Consider the following 21,524-nt stretch of genomic DNA (forward strand, 5'->3'; position numbering starts at 1 on the left):
AAAAACGACAACCCTTCTAAGAACCATTTCACCAACAACAAAGACATCATCACCCACTCAAGCACAAATAAAAACTCCCCTACTCCCACTCAATCCAGTCTCAGATAAAGTGTCTTGATTGATCTCCTGCAATCTCCTTCCTTCATGGCCTACAATTGCCATATTGACAGTCTGACACACCAACGTCCATAGGGAGGAGAAGGGGAGAGGTTTCGCAAGTCATTTTCTTTTCTCCCACTAGTTGCGTCAGGAGGTGCTTCCAAGGGTGGTAGCAAAACCGTTCTAAGAGTGCTGCAGAATTCTATTTCTTATAATCATTCTTTTCTTATCAAAGAGAGATAGAGAGAGCACCAGCAGCATAACTTGCTAGATCATCATATCTTCACAAATTTACATTTCTACAGTGTGCAAGAGTTTGAAACAACAGATGCAGTTAAAGATAGAACAGGTGGCTAAATTAAGAGAGGGGGGGGGGGGGACAGCCAACTGAACCAAGGGCATTTTGACTACCAGCAGCATGGAATTCTTGCCATTTGTAATTGTTTTTTAAAGGAATCAGTTAAGTAAATGCACCTTTGTTTTTGGAGCTAAGCGAGCCATAAGCGCTGCTGCAGCATTCCCTGCATTATTTTCCTCTATAAAGCTAATTGTTGAATTGATTACTAGTAAACAAATGATCCCTATAAAGTCCTGCCAGTCAGGACCCTCCCCCTGAAAGTATTGAAAAATCATTATAAGATAGAATGGTAAAAACCTAAGAAATATTTTTATATTGCACAAGAGGGAGAAGGGCCAGGAATAAGGACTTTGTAGACTCACTCCACCATTAGCAAGGGCAATTGCCATCACTGCAGCAGCTTCCATAACCCATGACAAGGGATTCCACATAAAACCAAGAAACTTCAAAATTTTGTTCTCCTGCATCACAGTGAAGACGTACAGCACTTACATTTTAGGAATTGAACACCAAGGTAAGGTCAAAATTTAGATTGATACCAAAAGGGCAGCCCAGTGCACAAAGCTCCCGCATATGCGGGGTCCGGGGAAGGGGCGAACCACAATGGGATTTAGATTGATATCAGGAGAAAAAAGAAAAAGAAAAATAAAAAGAAAAGAGGAAAATTTTAAGATGTAAGATCAATGACTCAACTGTGAAGTAGCTTTCTACAAGTTCATGCAATGCTGAATTATGCCCATGAATTACATAATTCAAAATACATGGAATTATATCAAGTAAATCTTAACTAGGAACATCCAAACATGATCAGTATAAATTGACTTTTTACAAGCTATTTCATAAAAAGTAAACTTTTAAAATCTTCTTTGTTCGATGATTAATTTGCATAGGATTTCTAGGAGAAGAATTAACATAAAATAAAAATCTTAGGGATGAACAGAATGAGGCACTTAAAACTTTCCACCTCCTGCTCATTCGATTTGTGTCATTTATGCTCTTACTATTCCAAAAGAATACACGAGCGTGTTAAGGCTTGATATACATGGTTGGCCCACAACCTAACAGCTTAAGGTTTTAGGTGAAGTGGTAATCTAACATGGTATCAGAGCTATGGTTGCCCGTGTTTACTGTTTATTTGTCAAGAATCATCTTATACCCTGTAATAGGTTTTATCATTTGCTTATCTCTCCACATGCAATTGGGCTGCACATGCGGGGAGTGTTAAGGCTTGATATGCATTGTTGGCCCACAACCTAACAACATAAAGTGATAATCAAATAGAAGGCATACACACACCAGAGTGCAAAGAGAGTAGAGAGAGAAAATGCAGAAATTTCAAGAAAATTTCAGGAAATTTTCTAAAAAGACTAGGAATCCTAAGGATATGATCCAGGAGTCTGTGAAAGCTTCAAATCATGGTAGATTATTTTATTCTTCATTTTAAACAACTGAATTTTGTTATTTATTGTTTTTTTTATAACAAAAATAGGTCGAATGAGAAAAGAATTAATCACAGTTTCAGGAGGATAAGGCTTCCTCTGTAAAAATTGAAAAATTACATCAAAGCTGCCTTCTGATCCCTTTGAACATCAAACTGCGAAAGAACCCCCAAAACCCCAAAAGAATGAGCCCAAAAATAGGCAAGAAAAGCAACTTTTTTCCAAAGCAAATTTGTAGAAGTCTTCTGGTCTTTAAAACTTCTAGTATTCCCCTCAAGCCAAAGTATCCAGTGTAGCATATACTGCACAATTCCAAAAAGTTCTCCTTATTCTATTCTTTCCAAAACCCCCACATTTCACACTAAAAAATCGTGAACATTCTGCCACCAAACCCCATCAAAAAACAAGAAAACTAATTGATCCATAAATACATTGTTACCCAACAATGAAGGAAAGATGAGCATTAGTCTCATTTTACTGAAGACACATAACACACATCAGGTCGGAGAACCTTATAAGGTCTCCTTATTTGAAGCAGATCATTTGTTTTAATCGTGTTGAGAACCAGAGTCAAATGAAAACCCAGATCTTTAAAGGGACTTTGCTTTCCACACAGCTTTATTCAAATGGAAAAATCTATAATTTGGAGATTTTGTGAGACAATGAAAAAGGACTTTGATAAAGACCCCAAAGAATACCCAAGCCAAAGACTAGCATCCCCCCTTGCAGTAGCAAAATAAGAATCCAAAACACCCATAAGCAAGTGGCTCATCAACCTTTCTTTCATTGAGACTCCTAAAGAAAAAGGAGATCCCAGGCAACAAAACCCCCTTCTGAAATATAGAAATCTGAAATTGGTGCATTATGAATGGAAGAAAGTCCAAACAAATGCTGCATCAAGATTTCCAATGAAGTCTCACCGACTCAAATAGCCTCCCAGAAGCAAATTTTAGCACCATTACCCACTTTAAGATGAGTGAAAGGAAAGAAAAGACGAGCAAACTGGGAAACAAACTGCCAGGGAGTTGCATGGATAACACTGCCAATTCCCCAGGTATCCCACCCATTCCTATGAATTTTGTACTCTTAATAACCTAATGACATAAGGAGTTACACTCTAAAGGGAACCTCCGCTCCATAACCATCTTCCAATTAAAGAGATGTTCTTAGGAACCACATTTCCAATCCCTAATCCCCCCTTAGATTTAGGTCTCTTAATCACCTTCCAACTGACAGTGATCCCTCTTATCCTCCAGGAATCCAAACCACAAGATATCTCTCATCAATATCTCCAAATTTCCAGCCACTTTCATAAGAATTTTAAAAAGAGATAAAAAAATAAATGGAATATTAGAAAGGAAACACCAATGAGAGTGATCATACCCCCCCCTCCCCCAATCCCCGGCCTCCCAAATAAGTCTTCTTCCACCCCTCTAATCTTTTTCCTACCCTCTCAATCACCAGATGAAAGGAAGCATCTAAGAAAGGCTTCCCCCTAGAGAAAGACCAAGATACGAAATAGACTAAGCCACAATGTTGCAACCTGCTAAAGATTTGAAACCCTTTAACTCCCGAGTGTTCAAATTAATAGCCACTAAACAATTCTTGGACAAATTTAACTTCAGCCCATAAATCTTCTAAAAAATGCTTAACAAAGTAAGAACCTTGCGGATTTCTCAACACTATTCTCCAAGAAGCAAATACTGTTGTCCAAGAACCAGTGGCGGATCTAGAAATCATGGCTAGGAGGGGCAAAGTATATATAATAAATTTATGAAGAATGTTTTATTATGTTTGTAATTATTACATTTTTCATTGATTTTCAGCTGAAATATCCACTATATCAATATCCATGAATAACCAAAAAAAAAAATCATTAATTAGAACCTTGCATAAATACATGCCAGTATACCACCAATGCTTAAAAGAGCTAAAATTACATCAATGTGAGCATGGTGTGTGTGTGTGTGTACGTGTATAACCAATACAAAAACTAGACTCCTTCCAAATAGGCACTTATAGGGTCCGTTGGATTAAGGATTTTGTTTGGGAAATTAAAGGAAAGAGAAGAAAAATAAGAATCACTTTTTCCACTATATTTTCTCTCTTTATTAAATATTATTAAAAATAAAAATTTGTTCTATTATGATTACAAATTAAGAAATTCAAATGTTAATGATGACCAAAATTTTTATACATTGATTTGGTATTTTTTTTATTTCTTCTCACTTGCCTTCACAACCAAACATAAAAAAAGTGGATTCCTTCAAATTTTCCTTTCCTTTTCTTTATATTTCCCTAGTTCCAAACGGGGCCATAAGTAATAAGCAACAAGAAAAAAGTAAAAAATAATATAGAGATAAACTTACAAATTAAGAATCAAATCTTAATATTAACTTTTGATATTTTTTGAAAAATTATCATCTCTAAATAAATTTTCATTCTTAACTAAATATTTTTGAAAGCTAATAGAGAATTTATCGCAGAAAAAAAAACAAAGGTGGAGGGGGAATACAAGGAAACCCAGGAGATATATATATGTTCCGTTGTTTATGGTTTTGGGTTGAAGGAGAAGCTGAAAGAAAGGGAGATTTAACTTTTCGAAACCAAAATACAATTAAAATTACCATATAGGTCCTAGTTCTAAGCTAGAGAAAAAAAAAATTAGGAGTTAGGAGGAAGGGAGTGCGACTAGACGGGTGGGGGACTGGGTAGTTTACTTGTGGTAGAAAAGCAAATGTGAGGAGCTTGGGGGGGGGGGGGGGGGGGGAAATTGGCAGGGTGGGGACTCTGGATAGTTAACATATGATAAAGGGAAAAAAATAAAAAATAATCAAGCGCCGCCCCCTCCAGCACCCCCCTGCATCTGCCACTGCTGAGAACACAAGATGAGAGACACCTCCACCTCCTCCCTCACAACCAAAATATTCCTAATCGCCCCTAGATCCTGAACACAAAGAACAAACCTCACTCAAACCATCCATCACCAATTTATTTTAGTAAATGTTTACTCCAAAGCTTATTGGAAATTAAAAACTTGATTATTTTGTTGTAATTGATGCATAATATAATTATTTAAGTTATATTTAGACCCAAAAAAAATTGTCCTACAGGTTCATTACCAATGTATTTTGAGTACTGAGATCATATCAGATATCCAGAACTTAATGTTTTGAGATGGAAATTGACTATTGTTAGATTCCCACTTTACCTAAAAGCTCAAGTTGTTAGGTTGTGGGCCAACTATGTATATCAATCTTTAACACTCTCCTGCACGTGCCGCACGTGGAGAGATAAACGCATGATAAGTAACACCCAAGATAGAGAACACAATAATTTTTTAAACACCACATGATAAATGCGAGCAAGACTAAAACCTAGGACCTCCTGGTAACCAACTCTGATACCATGTTAGATTATCATTTTACCTAAATCCTTAGGCTTTTAGGTATACACATTGTCATACACATATATGGTTGAACAGAAATCTTATGAAGGATGATGGAAAGAGTTTACGAAGACTGATATCATAGCCCATGAATGGATTTGAAACAAATGGATAAATCAAGTAAGGATTGTGACTCTCAAAGGCAAACAGCCCTCAACCTCCAAATGATGCTCCTAGCATGGGCAATGCTCCTTGCATCAGCAATTTTTGACATTTGCCTTCGGACTCCACAATGGTTGTTGAAAATACATTCATTTGATGAATTGGAAATTCATTTTTATAGATATAAGGAAACAAATATTATTGTCTTGCATACAGCTTTAGAAGATTAAAATGTTTCAAAGTTTTAGGTTGGAAACTTGGACAGATTCAGTCAATTTTGCTAGAAATGCGACCTTGAGCTTCCTAGTAAAAGCTGGTTTATGGGGAAGAATTATTAACTTATTTTTAGCATGCTTTTTCAAAATGTTGAGGTTTATTTATATTCTTTGAAATACTTCACAAGTTCAAGACAAAAGGGATAATTAAATGTATAATTAAAGCACCCCCCATCAAATTATCCAGTTTCTGCAATTTTAGCTAGGCAAGTGTGAGTATGCAAATAAGCCCAAGCCTTTCTGGTCTAAGCAATCATCTTCAACTACTGTAAATTTTCCAGCTCAATTTCTAGCCACTGATACACTACAGCAAAGCTACCATATCTCCTTACTTTTACGATTTAACCCACAATTCTACTCTACCTTCCCTCTTGTTTACTTTTTAGAAATCCCAGCTCAGAGAAGATCTGTAATTGCTTTAGCTTTTATTTCTTTCTTTCTTTTTAAATCAAGCATTGTAAATGAGGGCATGCATACAACAGAAATACCACAACTGGGGAACTTACTGGCTTTTCTTCAAGTTTGTTTGGGCCAAAAATCTTCAGGCGGACTTCAGCATCCTCGGAAGAAAGTCCTCCACTTGAAGTTCTCAGTTGTTCAAAAACTTCTTCTAATGGTAATCGCTCCTGTTAAACACATTATTCAGAATAGTTTGTGTACTATTGGATGAGTTCCAAATATATGGATAGGATTTGCAAAACTTACCAGATCGATTCCTTCTCGATTGAAATTCTCGGGATCTAGCAAAGGCTTCTCCATTTCACCCGCCATGATTTAAGCTTCAACACCTGGAGTTCAAATACAGTCAAATGTTTTCCCTAAGTATCAAGAAGAATTAATTGCAACTATAATGCCTCATAGCCAATGATCAAATACAGGGCTGCAAATACATGGATCCTATTTTCAAAAACATTATTTGATTGCTCGAAAACCAATTTAATATATGAAAAGTGAAAACCTATGAGAAGCACATATCTCATTACACATATACATAAGTAACAAACTTGTTGGTTGTAAGAATTGATAACAAGATCTATCAGTCATTGAGAAGGTGTGCCTCGTGAGATACAACTGTAACATTATATGCACACTCTAAACTGCCTAGTTATGAACAAAGATTGCCACAGAAACTGCTTCAAATTTTCAGGACCTTGAGTTTAACTTTTTTGAGATATTTAGCACTTTACAGTTTCCATATTATATAATGAAAGAGATTTGAGACTAGAATTATTCAAAAGAGGCAAGAATGAATTGAATATATAAGAAAGGTGATATAATGTATATGCTACCAATGTCCATGGAATTCAAAACCAATGCCAATAGGGAAACAAAAAAGGAACCTTGAGCTGCATAACAGATCTCAAGAAAAAAAATTAAAAAGAAAAAAAAAAGCCCAAAATATATGGCTCAAAATCTAAAAAAATTTTACATTTGAATTTCATCAGTTCATTGAAGTGAAACTCAACCAATCAACTTCAAAGACAACAAAAGAACGTGTCAATTTTCTGGTATGAGGTTAATCTATCATGTTCTTTTGTGTCATCAAACTAATTCAAATTCAACAAGCCGTATCAGTGCAAAGGCCAAATATTTATCAACCAAGCTCATTTTCAAAAAACAACTTTGTTTCCTTTTTGTTGCCTTATGCAGATTTTTTTCTGCAGAAGCAATGGAAAATAAGTTAAGTGAAACTGCTATTTATTTATTTATTAAAAGATATGCTGTCAAAACAGGAAGATTTTGGAAGCAAAAAAAAAAAAGTTGCTTCTAACTGGTCATAATAACAATGCCACAGTGTCAGACTAGATAGCCAAACTCTATTGGTGTTAACAAGTGCACTCAGGCAGGTTATTTGTCAATGTCCTCCATAGTCAGCATATAAATCCTAGCTATCCAGGTGGGCAACATATTATTTTTTTTATAATAAGCCAACAAGCACTGCTTATTACATTACAAACACATTTTGCCTATTTCTATGATCCAAAAATGAGAATACAGACAATATTTCAAGACGCACCAACACTAACCCAAATGCAAACAATTATCCACAAATTCACTGAACCAACTAAATTAGAAAGATATTATATTCATCCGCATAAGCCCTCAAATCAAAACAAATGAAAGAATGATAAAAATCGAACCGTCCTATATAAAGGGTGAAAGCGAACAAAGGCATTGATCCACTAACCCAATTCCCCTGATCGAACTGCGGAAATGAAACAGGGGATTATAATTTATTCCACGCTGCGGGAAGTGAAGCGGAAGCACCAGAGTGAGGTGGGATGAGCTCGCATTTGTGGGGGTGAGGTAGAGAAGGAAGAGGAAGAGGGAGAATGAAGGCGGATCCTTAAAAGGGGGTGGGCGATTTGGTGGCTGACCGTCGGTTGGCATTGAGGAAGAAGCCAAAAAACGATCTTTCAGTCTGCGATATCCCGCCATGGCTTCAGCTTCTAGCTTGATGACGAAATCTTGAGGAGAGAAGTGGGACTGGAACTGGAACTGGTTGCTCACAACAGCCGTTCAAAACCTAACACTCAAAACCTAACGTTCCACTGCGGTGTTGGTGAACTAATGAAATAGAAACGTTTCTTTGCCGCCTAGTTTGGGCGCCTTCCCTTCCAAGCTGGCTGGCCCCACTGCAGCTATGCGGCTACTGGAAATCGTGGCTATTTTGAGTCACGCATTTAACACGCGTCCGTCGTGACAGAAACCCACGTGGCAAATTATTATTGGGCAATCTTTGGGTTTGTTCATCAAATTAATCAAAAAAAATTTGATTAGAAAATCTCATTAATCCAATCGAACCAAAAGTTCATATTAACAGAAATTGGAACCGATCGAATCGAATTTCGGTTAAATCGGTTAATTAATTTTAGCCAATTTAATATTTTAATATATATAATATAAATAATATATAATCTATTAAACTCAAAAATCAAATTGAAAATCGAAAATAAATTCAAAAAAAAATGAAAATCGAACCGAATCGAATAAATTTTTAATCAAGCCGAACTGATCCAATTTATTCGATTACAGTTAATTCAATATTATCCTAGTCATGTGCTGCTATGTAAGTCTGTGTTATCATTGACTCGTATGAATGAACATTTTTTGTAATTTTAAGGATAAAAAAACATTAGTCTCCTGATTTGGCAAAATTATGCAGCCTTTCCTCCCTTTTTTTTTTTAGAAAAATAGTTGATGAAAAAAATTAAAGGTTCTCTTGAACTTTCTCTTTTAGTGAGCTTTTAATTCATGATAATAAAAATATTTTCATGTAATATATTGAGAATTTCATTCCTGAAAAATGGGTCTCGTGAGAATACTTTTTTTTGGTTTGTATTATAAGATATTTATAAATGTATATAACATTTTCATGCTGAAATTTAGTATATCTCAAGAAGATGACATGAAGAATGATTACATTTTCAATACAAAAAATTAGTATGGTTATGCATTATGTCATAAATTTTTCAATGATCATAAATATAAAAAAAAATCAGCATTTATATAGTCCAATTAACTAAAATAATTGAGATAATGTGGTGTATAAATATTAATAGTTAAATTATATTATTATAACACATAGATAATGTTGTTTTTATTTTATTAATACTTTATTATTTTAAATATAATAATGAAGTGTAATAATACAATATTATAGGGTAATTGTTGTCTAACTCGCAAAAATAATAAGGGAATTTGATTAAAGAAGTAAGATTTCCATGAAATTGAGATTCTCATAAAACTTATTCATACGCAAAGATAAGAATTAGATGTTCATGTTTTGTGGGAATCTTTTATTTCCAAAAATATTATGATGTCTACCATATAGGATTCGATTCGAAAAATATCACAAACCAGAGACCCTTAAAGTTTGACATACTTAAATATGCAAACTTCCCCTTATATTCGGCAAAAAGGATAAGTGTTTGAAGGGAATATAAACATCCTAAAAATTAAATGTTAAGAGAGCTTTTTAAAAAATTTTAAAACATTAATCCTCCATTTGAAACTCAAAAAATCTTGAGGAAATGAATGAAAAATATTAAGGAATCTACATTTTCATGTTTAGTTATCGAGGAAAGTAAGAAAAAAATAAAAAATAAATCAAATCTATAAATAAGACTTTAATAGTCCCATTGATTATCCCTTATGACAAGTGAAATTTGATCCGACTTCCATATCAAATATCTTGACTTCGAATTTTATGAGTGGAAGAGAATATGGAACTTCAATTGACCCACAAAAATAGAGTTCCATTAGATTTCAACTTGTAATATATTGTATAAATCTTTTGACATTATTTTATTGTCATGCAATAATATTATACTGGTACAAAATTCTCACATTCTACTTATTTGCCACTTTATTTACACATTCTCTCAATTTAGAAGAGTTAAAGATTGAGGTTTGATTAAGTGAAAATAAATATCAAAATATTTTTATGATTTTTATTGTCCTTTTTTTAGGCTTAGTAGTTGATTGGGTTAACTGCAAGCATCCAGTCACATATAAGAGATTATCATAACACATTGTATGATGTCGAAACTATATGTAGGTTCAAAACTTAGCATGTTACAAATTGAACTACTAACAATTCATGAAATTTATCCGAGAATTTATTAAGGATTATCGTCCAGTTTTTTTATACAAATATTCATAAATTATAAAATAATGTGACATTTTGTATTATTAAAATAAATAAATAATTATTTTGTGCACAATGGAACAAGGATTAATTTTTTTCACAAATTAATGTTAAAATATGCTTATTTTAAAACAAGGCGCCCACATACGTTCATATTGTGGTTGAAAATTTTGAAATGGAGGGAAAAGGGCTCAACAGCCTCAACCAAGTGACATCTCCCACGACCTTGGCATGGAATGTTCTTTATTTTTTTAATTTATTTTTTGTATTTTTTTTTAGCATAACTTCATCCTGAATCTAAATTATACAATAAAAAATATTTTATCTCTTACTCTATACCTCTTCTTAATATTTCAAATGTTCGAATCTAAAATTTCTAACATGTAAATCTCAATCATGGGTCTCACAACTCAAATTTGAATTTGTCTCAATTTTGATGAATATTAGTAATTTTATAATATATATATCTTATTCAAACTCGTCCTCTATCTTCACAAAGTAGCTAAGGAGCCTAGCGCCTTGAGAATAACTTTGAAAAAAAAAATTATACAAGTTCAAGTACAACAATAACAACAAATTTAAGCGTTAAGTCCCACTAGATGGGGTCAATTATATATATTATTTTTCGTCAAAAACACTAACTTTCTTTGAGATTTTAAAATTTTCAAAGATATTTCATAAATTTTCAAAAAAATTCAAAAACCTCTCATAAGTTTTGTCAAAAAGACACAAATCTTCTCTCATATTTTGTAAAACAATAAGTATTTTGAGGGGAGGATTGTGTCTTTTCGACAAATCTTAAGGAAGGTTTGTATTATTTTTAAAACCTCAAAGGAGGTCAATTGAATTTTTAAAATTTCAAGAGTTGCTTTTGTCTTTTTGTCAAATTTCAGGAAAGATTAGTGTCTTTTACCATAAAATAATTATAATAGAAAATTTTAATAATTTATACAAAAAAGATGTATCATTTTTAATTTATAATCTCTAATACTATTAATGCTATATTTGAGGGCGTGGATTTCGAATCTTACATTTTAATTTGGGTAGATTTAGATTAATTTTAATACAATTTTATATTATATCTTATTTAAATCCAATACAACTCTAAATTCAAGACATTTCCAAACATAAGATAAAAAAAACTTTCTTATAGTATTTTTTTTTTTAAATCATGTTTATTCTTATAATTACCCCAAAACTTTTTTTTTTTATCAGTTAATGATAAATAGTATTGATCAAAATTGATATGTACAATATACACTGGGTATACCCGGGCAAGGGGAAGCCAAGCTCCTAATCAGAAGATCAAATCAAAACCAAACAATAACTAGATACAAATCAACCTGGGCATAGCCAGGGGCCAAAAGGCCAAATAAAACAGAACAACTGAAAGCAAAAACATGCATTCCAAAACTCAATCAAAGGAGTACAATCCAAATTTATCATAAGCGGCTCTATAAGTGTGACTCTGAATCACCTTAAACAGCCCCTCTGATTCAATTGATTTGCCTTTAAACTTCCTTTTGTTCCTGAAATGCAAGAGGAAGTACACAGTAACAGCCAAGCAAATCTTATTTCCAATAGATTTAATTCTTGTGCCCTTTGCCTCCTTATGCAACTACTTCAAAGTAGTTTTCTGGGATGACATAACTTTAGTGTCGGACAATATCCCACACAATTTTAGAAAATTTACATCTAAAAAAGATAAGGTCAATAGTCTCAGTATCAGTTCTGCAAAACACACAGTTCTGGTCAACTCCTTTAACAAGCAGTTTATCACTTGTAAAATGTTTCCCTTTTATTCTCAGTCACAATGTGCATGCATGTTTAGGTAAGCAACCACATTTTCAAACATTTTTGTGCCACATGACTTTGTTTCCCTTGTTCCTCCAGTAATTGTAGATTTTGGGAGAACAAATCTGACCATCTACAACCCCACTGATTGAACAAACTATCTGCAGCCACATGACCCCCACATCTCTGCAAGATCTTTTAATCTTATTCATCCTCCTGAATAAAGGTGAGTCTTCATGTTTTGAAGAAGCATCCCAAAAATTTGCACCCTTCAGGTAAATCTGGTGAACCCATTTTGACCATAAAAAGTCTTTTTTTTTCCCTGGATGTTCCAAAAGACTCTAGTGAGAAGGGCTTTGTTCTAAGCTTTAATATCAAAAACTCTCAAGCCTTCTTCAGCTTTAGGGAGGCAAGCCTCCTTGCAGGCCACAAGGGGCCTCTTCCTTCCACCCCACAGAAAAACTCTACAAAGTTTTACAACATGATCCAAACAAAATTTGTGATAAGGAAAATAGCCAACCAAAAACACTCCATGCCTTGAATAACAGATTTAATCAGTTCCAGTTTACCTGCATAAGAGATTATGTGTCCAGGCCATCCACTAAGCAGGCTAGTGATCTTGTTAATCAAAGGTGAATAATGCATGGAATTCAATCTTGAAGCTATCAAAGGTATCCCCAAGTAACGAAAAGGAAATTTCCCTTTCATTGAACTCTGTAATTCTTTTAATCCCATCAAAGTCTTCACTCTTCACACCAGCTGAAAACAAGTTGGATTTAAGACAGTTAGAAATCAACCCTAAGCATTGAATAAAGTTACCAAGGCAATCCAGAAGAAGCTTTACTAAATTAAAATCCCCTCTTGAGAACAAAATCAAATCATCTACAAAAGCAAGGTGGGTGATTTTAAGATTGTCACATCTAGGATGGAAATTAAAATCTGAATTTTCCTCAAGAGATTTCAAAAGCCAAGAAAGGTACTCTAAGTAGATCGATCCCCTTGTCTAAGTCCTTTCCTCCCTTCAAAGAACCCAAAGTAGCATCCATTCCATGATCAAATTGACCATGGCTTGAGGAAAATTAAGTTGTATCAACATCTCATTCAAAAACTTCCAAGACACTGAATCATAAGCTTTCTTGAGGTCTATTTTCAACATACATCTGGGCGACACCCTTTTTCTAGCATATTTCCTCGCAAGTTCTTGGACAAGGTATATGTTCTCCACCATATTCCAATGATTAACAAAAGCTTATTGAGTTGGGTTAATAATCTCCTCAAGGCAAGGCTTGATCATTGCAGCTATGATATTCATAATGACTTCATACATCACATTGCAACAGGCAATAAGTCTAAAATCATTAACAATTGAGGCATGACTAGACTTAGGAATCAAAGCAATAATAGTGTGATTAATCTGCTTCAAAAGTTTCCGAGTTGAGAAAAATTCTTTAACAACATTAGTAAACTCCTTCCCCACAGTATTCCATAATCTCTTGAAGAAACAAGCTAAAAACCCATCAGGTCCTGGGGATTTCCCATCACTAATACTGAACAAAGCTTGATTGATCTCTTCATCAGTAATGGGAGTCATAATCTAGTCTCACTAAGAATCATTAAGGATACGACCTTTTGTAATGTTTTGATCATCAACCATAGTAATATGCACCTCCTTCCCAACAACTTTTTATAGAAACAAAGAAACTCCTCAACCACCTGCATTTGGGAATTTGTTTGTTCTCTATTGTTCTTCATAACAACTTAAATATAATTCCTGCTAGTGTGCCTTCTCATAAGAGCATGAAAGAAAGGCGTACTCTTGTCACATTCTTTTAAATACTTCCCCTTAGCTAATTGAGCCATAAACATTCTGTTTTCTTCTCTAAGTCTGGAAGCCTCATTCTTCTTCTTAACCATCCTCTTCTGAATATCAGTATCAATAGTATTTATTATGCAAAAGTCCATCAATTCAGCATTGGCTTTATCTACTCTAGCTGAAATATGGGAAAAGTGCACATCATTAAGATTTCTCAAAGGTTTCTTTAAAGCATGAAGCTTCTTAACAAATCTGAACTGGTTGCAGCCCCTAATTTTGAAATCCCAATCCTCCTTGACCACTTCATGATAGTCATAGTGCATAGTCCACATATTGAAGAACTTGAAGGATCTTCTCCCTAGCCCTTCCTCCTAAAAAATTGAAACAATACAAGCTGAGTGATCAGAGAAGTGCCCTGGCAACTAGAAGACTGCATGAACATTGTAGCCAACCAACAACCGACTAGAGTTCACCACAACTGTCACGCCCCGAACCCGGTAATGGGACCCAGGGGTGAATAAGTAATCTAAAATGTCCCTGTATCATACAAATCATCAATGACATAGTACAATGAATGAGGGTCCGACCCCGTGGGGTTCCCATATACCCTATACACATTTATATACATTATAGATACACGGCGGAAAAAAGTCTTTCTATACATATTATGTACCATACCAGAGTCTATACAAAAGGAATCTAGGTTCCATAATACAAAACATAAGCTCGGGTGTCAGCCCAAACTACCAAAAGACAACCCGATACAGTCATAATACTTACCCAAGTACTTCCCGCAATACACCGACCACTACGCTCCCAACACAAGGACGCTAGTTCCGGTTATTCAAAGGACCTAAAAAATATGTATGTACAGTAGGGGTGAGACACATATTAGTAAGACAGATTCAGGTTATATCGGTGTATGGCATATGAGTGTTATCATGACACAAAACATACACAGTTCAATGCAATTTCAGTATTTCCACAAAACAGTTCCAATACAATGCATTCACGCACACACACATGATCAAGTAACCCGGTGTCGTCACACCCTTTGGCCCGAAATCAGCCCGCATTACATGGTATCCCCGGCACATGGAGTAGCCCTAGGCTCTCATGGCATCGTACTGGTACAATTGGTGGATCCACACCCTTCAGTAATCAGCCGGTAAGGCTCACGCCTTTGGATATAGAGTCGGACACTCTTGCCAAACATGGCAGGTGATATTTCACACCCTCAGATATAAAATCGGACACAATTTTAGTACTTGGAACAATTCGGAACCCAGTTCCTATTTCATTGCATTTCAACAAAACACAACCATGCATGCTCATATAACCAAACAAACCATACCCATTTGATAATCTAAAATCATGATTTCCCAAGCATTTACAGTTTAAACAAGTCAAGGCATGACCATCCCTAAAACAATATATATCACAATATATTTACGATTTTCCAAAAAAACCAGAGATGCAACCCAATGCCCATTTTTTCCCAAAACTGTAATATGAAAAACCCATAATTTTGCCCATTAGATTTTCCCAAATGAGTAACCAAAACATACATAGGAGCATGAACCACAGTTCTACTGAGTCTAATTTAAAAAATAACCGACATAAACGGAATCCCCTTACTCTTCCCCAAACAACCAATCCCGAACTCTACGGTCCCTAAACAGCGAACCGAGTTCTCAAAACCTATAAAACACAGTACAGAAAGTATTCACAATTCCATTTCCTACAAAACTACTGGAATAGAAATAAAAATCGAGCCTTACCTCAATTTTTAGTCAAAACACGAAAATGCCCGCAACGAATATCCAATCGACAAATCTTGTAGAGAATACTTCCCTGATCCTCGTGGTAAAGTCGGATCTACGATTTTAGCAACAATCAGCGAAGAAAAATAGAGAGAGAGAGTGTGTCTTTCAAGTTCCTAGAGAGAGAGAGAGAATATTTTGATTTCTTAGTGATTAAGCAATGGAACTGATATTTATAGCTCTTTGACTCGGCCAACCTCGTCGATGAGATGGCGTCTTCGTCGACGAGTCACTGAAGACAGTTCGTCGAAGAGACGGCGGCCTCATCAACGAGCCTAAAATTCTTGATTTCTCGAAACCTCTCAGCTTCTCCTCATCGACGAGCCTCTGCATTTCGTCACCGAGCATCATGAGGCCTTCGTCGATGAATTTTGGCTTTGTCGACGAATTCTGGCTTTGTCGATGAAGCCTACTCAATTTATAATTCTACCCATCTCTTTATTTATTATTCCATATATCACGGGTCAAGTTCTTATGACAACCCTGCCTAGCTTGTACCAAACCTTACCATTAGACCATGTAAGGTGACAAATAGTATGCCTCAAATCTAAGAGCCCTAGATCAAAAAAACAATCCTTGATGTCTTTAATTTCATAAGTAGAGATAGGTTGCCTATTCCTCTTCTCATTAGCAGACAAAACACAATTAAAATCCCCCAAAAGAAGCTATGGCCCTACATTTTGTTTACTAGTCTGAACTAGATCCTACTATAGTGATCTCCTATCCACAATGGAGTTAAAACCATAAACTAAGCTCACGGTAAAACTTTTAGCATAAATTGAACATTTAAGAGCACAATGAATTACCTGAGCATTCATGTCAATAACCTGCAACTGGACTTTCTGAGAATTCCAGAGTACCAAAATCCTTCCAGCTCTATGATGGTTAAAGTTGTTCACCTGTTCCCACATTCTGAATTTTTTATTCAGAAAACCATTCAAACTGTTTGTTGAAAGTTTTGTTTCTAGCAAACAAAGCACAACTATTTTATTTCTTCTAATGAGGTCTTGGACCCCATTTTGTTTCAAGGACTTATTAAATCCCCTTATGTTCCATGTAGAGATCTTCATGGGGCAGGTTGGAGGCATGAGCCTCCCTTCCCGATTGCTTGCTTAGAAACCATACCCATCTTTGTTTTCTTCTTACTTTTCACTTACACAAATCCCTCTTCTATGGCCCTTCCCTTCTCTTTTAGAGCCTTTGAGTCTTTATTCATGATCTTACCCTTGTCTTTTGGGGGACAATTTGCAATTTCATTTTTGGATGACCTTGGTGGGACAGCTACAACAAAATCCTCCACCAAGTTGTCTTCATTGAATGACATCTCAGCTACAACAGAAACCTCCTTACTTTTATCTGCTACAAAAAGCCTTTATTCCTCGATTATAAACACCACCTAATCCCTTATCTGTTTCAGCCACATGGAGAGGAGCATTATGGATATTCATGTTTCTTTCAGCAACATCAGCTTTTGACACTCCTTCAATCTGAGCATCAGCATTTGGAGGGAGACCCTCCTCCTGATTACATGCAACATCATCAACTTTGATATTAACTTCCCCTGAATTAGCCTCAGGAACAAAACCTTCCCTTTTTGTTTTTAACTCCTGAAGTTCCCTCATTTTCTTTCCTAGGTTTGCAAAAACCTTTTGAGTGGCCAATAGCTTTACAACTTTTACAGTATCCAGGCAGACTCTCCATCCCAGCCTCCATCGCCTGATATTGTAGCCTTCAAACCCTATCCATCATCGGACATTGCAACGACGCAGCCTCCATTGTTGGACATCGCTTCTTGGAGGGCTTGAAACCTTAAATCCTCTTTAAGCCTTCGCACACAGTTCGGCAATGGCAAGTTTGGACCTCCTATTCCAAATTGGCAGATCTAGTCTTCCCCTTCAAACTTCAGCTTCCACCTTCCCAACTTCGCAGCTCGCACTCTCGTAGACTCGCAGTACTCCTTCGAATCTTTCATCCTTCAGCATTCCTGTAACTGCTTTGTTCATAGTTCCCTTCCTCCTCTGTTAGGTATGTGCAGAAGGTAGAGAGATTCAATTCATTACGCCCTTTCATTTTAGAGAGAGAAACTCTCGTCCCTCTCTAAGGATACACGATTTTGGGGCTGGTTCATCTTTATCCGTGCATTTTTCTCTTCGATTTCCCCTTCGCTATAGCTAGATTTACTCACTTTGGGCTGGCTGAGGGTTGGTTCTTAGCCTCCATATGTGTTCGCGAGGCTTGTGAGATTTGAAATTTTAGTTTTTTAGTGCGACCATGGGTCATAGTGATGCACCTAGGGTTGTAAGGAACCTTAATATGGAACTGAATTTAAAGAAGGAGATCGAAGATGCTTAGAAATTCATAGAAATCAAGGGAGGCATCAGAGATAAGTGGGTCAAAAGGAAGCACTGTGAGATTATGGCAAAGTTTGCGAGACTTTTTGAGGAGGTTATTCAAAAGATTCAAGGTGGTTCGAGTTCTACCTTGGACCTGCTTGAGTCTCTCCAAGGTCATATGGGTATACATGGTGGTCAAGCCTCTGGTAGTTCGAAGGGGGCTAGTAATGTTGAAGGAAAGAAAGATACGGCCAAGGTGTGGAATGAGAAGATTCTTGAATAGATAGGTTTGATTGATGAGGAGGAAATTAGTGACTTTGTGCCTACAAAGAACAAATCTTGGGCTAATGATGAGCCTACGGTACTAGAAACATTGGGCACGAGAAACACTACGGAGGGTATAGAGATAATTAATAGTGTTGAATCTGTTTGGCATGAAATGTGGGTGCCAGAAAAAAGGAACCAGAGCCAACAGAAGGAACTAGAAGGTAAGACAATCATGAGGAACAATAAGAGAGTTGCTTGGGTTGAGCTGTTTGCTAACAACAAGAACCCTCACTGTTGTGGAACAATTCCAGCTTTTGCTTCAGATGGTGTTGGTGCTCGCATTCAAGCATCTGAACTGATTGACTCGATTGGGATTTCTAACAAACACCTGGTGGGCTACTTCACTAGTAAACACCCAAGTAAGTTTGCTTTGAATTCGTAGGTTAATTCCTAGAAAGTGCAAGTAGAAGCTATCCAACATAAGAAAGGGTGGATTATCTTTAAGTTTCAGAATGAAGTGAACCTTCGTAATGTGCTGGAAAATGGTCTATACATGATTTATGGAAGGTCGTTGCTCTTGAAGAAGATGCCCAAGTATTTTTAGTATGATTATGAACAGAGGACTACATTACCTGTGTGGGTTCAGTTGAAGAATTTGCCATTAAAGTGAAAGAATTTGTTTAGAGATTGGAAGACCACTATTTGCAGATAAATCAACAACAAATAAGGATAGACTTTGTAACGACCTCAAAATTTATATCATTTTTTTTCTTCATATTATATATATATATATATATATATATATATATAAACTATTCTGATACCCTCTGCTATGGAAACTCGGGCCTTAGCAGGCACCGGGGTAAACTTGTATACAGTATTCATACCTACGCAACGGAAACATAAACCATACATCCATACATACTATACAATACCAGAGTTCAATACATTCAGACCATAGTCATATAAAACAACTCCCTCCAGTATCACCTATCCCAAAGATACAAAACTCGATCACAAACTCACCATAAAACCAGGGCTATCAAGAAATCACTCTATATGTGAGTCTGATCTGCTCGCCTAACTAGTTCACCCGAAAAATGGTAAAATAATAGGATGAGACGACGCTCAGTAAGTGGAAATATGCTATTACTAGTGTGTGACGACCGATTCGTAAAAACTATAATAATAGTATGTAAAAATGCATGATCTGGTAAATCTGTAAAACTCATATATCACATGTACAGTAGCTTAAAATATATGTATCATCTGAACTTTCTATCATTCATACTGCTAATATCATACTATATACAACAAAAGCTGTAAAACTGTATACATATACATAACCGTGTTTTATCCCTAGAACTCTGTATGTCATGATTTGACCCCTCATAATAGAGTTGTGCAGCCCATAGGTGGGACTTAATCTGGTCAGTCCTCCAGATAAGTTATCATACTCTATACTACCTCAACCCGGCTCAACTGCATCCACTCCTAAGCTCGGGACTGGCTGCTACCTCGTCAAATCGGCCCCCTCAACCCAGCGAATTGGGAAGCTGCATACTCTCCAAGCACGATTGACGGTACCCACATACTATCTGAGATATGTGGTTGCACTCTATCTATATATAGTAACGATACCGTGCTCTGTATTCTTTATCTGTATCCGTCTGTAATCATTCCTCGGAGATCTGATACTATATATATACATATATACTCTTTTACTGTTTTTATCATGTTTCCAAAATTACCATAACGATATATTTATGTACTGTAAATTCTGTAATCTCTATATTCTGTATCTGTGCATCTTGATGCTATCTCTGTATATCTGTCTGTAAAATATATATCTATATACTCTGTTTGTATATTCTGAATGTTATGGTAATAGGAAACATGGCATACTGCAAATGTTATATATGTTGATATGAGTAAAACTATAATATAATATTCTGGATAAACATTTGTAATATACTGATCTGTATAAAACTATAACATACTGATATGAGTAAACATCTGTATACATATATATGTATATATATCTGTTTTGTGAAACTATTTGAATAAAAGTTGTATATGAACGTATATCTGTCTGTATAATCCCTGTGAATATCTGGCTATATCTGTATGTTCTGTATAACTTCATATACTAAAAAAACTGTATAAAGTTCTACTCAAGCCACATATACTTTAAGAACACATATTCTTGAAAAACTACGTAATAATTAATATACATACATGTTGGTAAAATTTCTGTTAACATATTCAAGTTTCCTAACATAGCATATTTCTCTTACCTCGTCTCTGAAAAGTCCCTACTGTACTTTAGCCCTATACCCGCAGGGTTCTTCACTCAACACCCTAAAAATGACATCCCCAATAACAAAATATCAGTATTTTCCTACATACAACATTTCCTATAACTGCAGGGAAAACAGATTCTAAATAAAACATCATACCCTGAATTTGGGATGAATTTCAAACCAACTTTCCCCATGATCAGTTCCGACAAACTTACAAAGAACTTCGTCATGAGCATCGTGGTGGCCTCAAATATTCAATCCGGTGAGAAATGGGGCCAGAATTGAAGAGAGAAGGGGAGGGGTGCATTTTAGAGAGAGAGAGAGGAAAGATTTGCGCTGGAATTCTGTTTCGCACGTTCGTCGACGAAACCTGTTGCCTCCTTCTGTTTCTGTTTCCATTTCCCTCCCTCTTTATTATTTAAATAACATTATTTTTCGGGTCGTTACAGACTTTCATACGCTCGAATTCTTGTTGAAGTTGAAATTACTATAACTACCCAAAAATGCTCTTATGATTACAAACTTATTCCTATAATTACTCATAATTATTCCAAAATATTATTGTTCCTATTTGTAGTACCAAACATCATTATATTATTATTTTTTTAAATAAAGATAAAATAAAAAATTTAAAAATTATTTAAATATTTATTACTTCCTTTATAATTTTTATTTTTATTTTTCAAAAATAAAGAGTTGTGAAATTCTTACGCAATGCATGCCCATGACTAATTATCATAAATAAAGAACAACCCAAAATCTTTTATGATTCGATAATAAGGAATTGATAATGAATTAACATTCCAAAAATTTACTATG

The 21,524-nt window shown here is 35.4% G+C and overlaps 1 protein-coding gene across 2 annotated transcripts in view; it reads right to left on the reverse strand.

Annotated features, from left to right (window-relative positions):
- Window positions 1-8,264, reverse strand: part of LOC131165857 (ATPase 10, plasma membrane-type) — a 45,135-nt gene extending 36,871 nt beyond the window's left edge. For both annotated transcript variants that reach the window (XM_058123980.1, XM_058123979.1), the window contains exons 1-5: window positions 7,910-8,264; window positions 6,427-6,509; window positions 6,228-6,347; window positions 820-918; window positions 574-711 (exon numbers count right to left, since the gene is read on the reverse strand). In XM_058123980.1, the coding sequence (XP_057979963.1) occupies window positions 574-711; window positions 820-918; window positions 6,228-6,347; window positions 6,427-6,492 (423 nt within the window). In that variant the 5' untranslated portion in view covers window positions 6,493-6,509; window positions 7,910-8,264. The remainder of the gene's footprint in view (window positions 1-573; window positions 712-819; window positions 919-6,227; window positions 6,348-6,426; window positions 6,510-7,909) is intronic.
- Window positions 8,265-21,524: the final 13,260 nt, after the last annotated feature.

Source organism: Malania oleifera, chromosome 10 (genome assembly GCF_029873635.1).
Source record: "Malania oleifera isolate guangnan ecotype guangnan chromosome 10, ASM2987363v1, whole genome shotgun sequence".
NCBI classification, from domain to species: domain Eukaryota; kingdom Viridiplantae; phylum Streptophyta; class Magnoliopsida; order Santalales; family Ximeniaceae; genus Malania; species Malania oleifera.